Here is a 4414-nt window from a genome sequence, read left to right on the forward strand (position 1 = left end):
GGGGCTGGTGGTCGCTCTGGTCAGCGTCTTCCTCGTGTTCGGCTTCATGTTCACCGTGTCCGGCATCAAGGGAGAGACCCTGGGGGACATCCCGCTGCTGGCCATCGGGCCGGCCATCTGCCTGCCGGGCATCGCCGCTATCGCCCTCACCAGAAAGACCGACGGATGCACCAAATGGCCCAAGAACAAGTGTCCGTGCTGCAAGGAGGTCAAGGACCGGGATGTCATGGAGCTGCTAAGGACCCCCTCGGACCTGGAATCTGGCAAGGGGAGCTGTGACGAGCTGGCCAAGAAAGCATACCAGAAGGACAGGAGAGTGCTGCGAGGCGAGGACTCCATGTCCATTTGCACCACCACGACCACGACCACCATAGGAGAGTGCAAGAGCCTCATCAGAAAGGTGGAGCAGGAGGAGATGCTGAAATACCTGGAAACCTGCTACCCAGAGATGCCGGGGAATGTGTTCGTGGGAGATGGCTCCACATACAGTGCCTTGGAGAAGAAGAGCTCTTCTCCCAACCGGGACAGTGCTGCTTGCCCAGATGTCGAAGACAACATTTTTGTTGCTCCTAAAGACAGTATCATTGTCTGCTCTTACAAGGAGAACAGCCCCTATGACAGATACTGTTGTTACATAAACCCTACTGGAGTCAACTCAGACCAGGAGACCATAGTGTGAAAGATGCATACTTTATATATATGTATGTACAAAAACTACCACTTCAACTTCTTGATAGGGGATAATATAGCTGTCTGCACTGCATGGGACAATCCTGATACTATTACAGTTTAACCTGGTATGTGACTGATACTCAAACCTTTTGTGCCTGAAATACTCTTTCTGTAAGTAAACAAGCATGTTTAAAGGTTAAAGAATTAAATTCTTAATTTTTGGAAAAAAAGAAATTACATTTTAATTTTGTTTTCTCCATTTCCTTCCCTTTTGTCTCCCTGCTGCCTATTGCACCTAAGGCCATAGACACACTGGTTGAGGGCAGCAGTGGCTGTCAGCTGAGAGCAAGAGCTGAGACAAAACTGGAGCCATCTCTAGGAAAGAACGTGGTGCTCTATGGCTGAATGGTCTTAGCAATAGCAGCACTGCGTGTTGGGAGGGATTGAGAGATGTCAATGTGCACTCCAATAGCTGGCTGATGTTTGAGAGTGTAGAAGTGTTTTGTATCCCTTCTTCTTCCTGGCAGGATTTTATTCTAAGAAATTGATGTGCTGACCCTGTGGGCTCTTCTGAAAGTCTCCCAGGAGCCAGATAGGTTCAAGGGAGTTTTCAAAGCTGAATCCACCATCAATAGCATGCAAGGTACAGGTTTTAGCTTCATCCCCCACTGGTACTGAGTTCACCAGAATGTTTCTAACACTTTTGGGTTTTATAGGTGGACTTGACAGGGAGATTACAACATGATCATGACACAGTTTTTGCAGAGACTAGGAGCAGATGTTAGTGGACTCAGGTCTTAAAAATATATTTCAGTACCTCTAAAGTCACGTAGGGAACAGACTTATATGAGTGGTGTTCACAGCTGGATCTGACTTTTCCAAAAATGTCATTTTCATGTGCCTTTTCTAAAATGCCAGATGTTCCTCTACAGGCAGTGAATGGTTTCGGTCTACTCAGGGTCTCAAAGCCATGCTTTGCTGGGGGTAGGGAACAGAGGAACTGGCTGACAGATGTTTTTGTTCACAACTTATAGATACGTAGCAAGAGAAATGAGAAGTGAGTAATAAGGATTCACCATTCAAAATCTGAGTCTGCAGCTTACATACAGAAACCTGAAATCCTGGCTATTCTGTCCAATGCTAAACTGTGTGTTCCACGCTCTGTATAAAAATCTTGTCTGGCCTCAACTATGTAGGTAACAGACATGTGGTATAATGCGATGTGCATGCTGAGCAGCTACTCTAAGAGTTAAGCTTGTAGAGTAATGGTTACTGAAGCATGGAGCAATTTGCTAGCGTCTCTCAAGGTCCCAGTACCTATAACTAAACTCTCACAACTCCAAAAAGTTCCTCTGTGATGGAAGTCTTAATAACAGTTCTTATTTAGCTTGTTTTTGTCAACCATAAGTTGTACCAGGCAAATGTACTGAAATACCAGGGTAGGAAAGAAGAAAAACAGCCTTTCGTTAGTAGCAACCTGAGATATGTAGAACATGGCAAGGAATTTTCCACTGAAATGAGCCATTCTTTGCTAGCCCTGGAATTATTTGCAAAGTGAATGGAAACTTTATGTATCCACTAGTTTATTTGTTTGGAAACTTATGTCAAATTGTTACAGACCACAATACAGGAAATACAGTTTTTTACATAATATAGTTCGGTTTCTTTCAGACCAAACAAGATGTTAATGCTTTCACCAAGCTTTGGTGGGGCATCAGGATGCTATTAGGATACATTAAAAAATTACTGGCTAGCTTGATTCAGGTACAGCCTCTCAATAGGTGGTTACAGGCAGTCTTGCTGCTCTAACGTGAAGCAGCAGTACTGTGGGTATAAATAAACACTTATACTCTGTACAGCCCAAATTTTATCCACGGAGCAAAGGAATTCCACAGAAATCCCTGACATTTTCAACTCCCACTTCCACATAAAAGCACTCTCTTGTTGTCAGGCAGATCGTCTCCTGCAGGCTTAGTCACTGCAGGACCTTATTCTGCTATGTGCAGAGCAGCTCTTTGAGGGCACTGGGAAGGCTTATTTCATGACCTCTGAAGCCAGCAGCTAAAATGCTGATGATGAATGTGATGAGGAGTAGGGGCTTTCATTGCTTTCTGCTCCTCAGGGAAGCAGTTGAGGGTTTCACCTCAGCATCCCTGAAGATAAGACCCATCATGGGCAAGCGGGCTACCAGGCAGCTGCGAAATGCCTTTGCCGGAGTTGTGAGCAATTGCTTGCCTTGCGTAAGAGAGTGAAGCGTCAGCCTGCTGGAAACCTAGATTTGTACAGTTCTGCAAATATATATAGGAAGAGGTCAAATTTTTCCATTTTGTCAGGGATGAGATGTACTCTGACAAAAGTTATATGGGGTTTTACAAGGCAAGATAGCAAACTCTAGTGACAAATGGAATGGTAAATATATAACTTGAGGTACAGCCATGCAGATCTGAGTCATGTGCTTTAGTCCATTCTTAGTGTAGAAACAAAAGAATGTTTGTATTAAAGGAAAGTTTAATGGGAGTGAAAATTTCCCCCTATATAGAAAGAGATAAAAAAGTCAATTTAAGACATGGTATTTATAAGCAATGTCCTTCCCCCATTAATTCAGCTGAGGTAAGATTTCACAACAAAATAAAAGTTTAAGCAGTATTTCTAGGCTAATCTACCATAATCCACTAAAGTTTTTTATTGAACATGTGAAAATTTGAAGTTAAAGCAATATATTACTGCCTCTGAAATCTCCTTCTCTATGCTTTTTCCTTTCTTGTCTGCTAGTTAAGCAGAATTTGGCCATTTTAAAAGCAGGAATTTGGCCATTTAAAAATGGAAGGTCACTGTTTGGTTTTGTTGTTTGGTTTTTTGGGTTTTTTGTGTTTTTTTTTTGTTTTTTTTGTTTTTTAAATAAAGTGAGCTTTTTTTCATACATTATAATTTTGCCAGTGGAAATCTACTACTTATTTGATTGAAGATGGCATGACAGGAGCTTCAAGCTTTTTATGCAGATGCCATAGCCTGGCCAGAGAATTACTGGGGCTGTATTTTCATTCAGCTCATGTGGTCTCTTCTGATGACCACTGGAACTTGTAGGACCAGTGCTGATCTTGCAATAGGGAGGAATAATAATGTTGCTTTTCAGAGGCAGCTTCTAGTCCTGGGTCTGAATTTGGGTTCAGGGTACCACAGCTTGGTATGTCATTCCAAGCCATGACCCAGAGATGAGAGCTTCTTTCTGTCCTTGATACCTTTAAAACACCTCTAGGTCAAAATCCCACTTCTCTCCTCAGTGCTATCTGCAAACAAAGCACGCAGTTGTGATGGAGCTCTGTTTGTGGGGTTAATGCCCGGTCTCACTGAAGTCAGTGGCCACATATTACTTGGTCTTACAGTATGGGTGGCAGGGCGTATATTAGCGTTTGAAGAAAAACAGTGATTTCAGCATTCAGAGGAGGTTCCTAAGATATGTAAAATTTATTTTTAGAATAGTATTTCGTAGAGCCATAGTGGAGTTTACTTTCTTTTAAGAAACAATGTGATACACAGATCAACTGTATGCAGGGTAATTTTGCGTTGCTTTGTTTAAATTTCTTTTGTAATAAATAACATTTTTACAGTCATACAAACTGATCATTACAAAGCCTTTAACAGAAAATTGGGAGTTTTAATCAATGTGCACTTTGTCAGTCCTGGAGCACTAAACAACAAACAGCTAGTCCTTTCTGCCTGGACCAAACGAGTGGAGATGAGC

General features: G+C 42.4%; 1 protein-coding gene across 1 annotated transcript; it reads left to right on the forward strand.

Moving 5' to 3' along the window:
* Nucleotides 1-4: 4 nt before the first annotated feature.
* On the forward strand, nucleotides 5-679 carry TMEM215 (transmembrane protein 215; the record flags this gene model as incomplete). The annotated part of the gene is made up of 1 exon (XM_010184125.1): nucleotides 5-679. A coding segment is annotated over one exon (675 nt), but the record flags the coding sequence as incomplete, so codon positions are not given.
* Nucleotides 680-4414: the final 3735 nt, after the last annotated feature.

Source organism: Mesitornis unicolor, unplaced genomic scaffold (assembly GCF_000695765.1).
Source record: "Mesitornis unicolor isolate BGI_N332 unplaced genomic scaffold, ASM69576v1 scaffold52810, whole genome shotgun sequence".
Lineage (NCBI taxonomy): Eukaryota > Metazoa > Chordata > Aves > Mesitornithiformes > Mesitornithidae > Mesitornis > Mesitornis unicolor.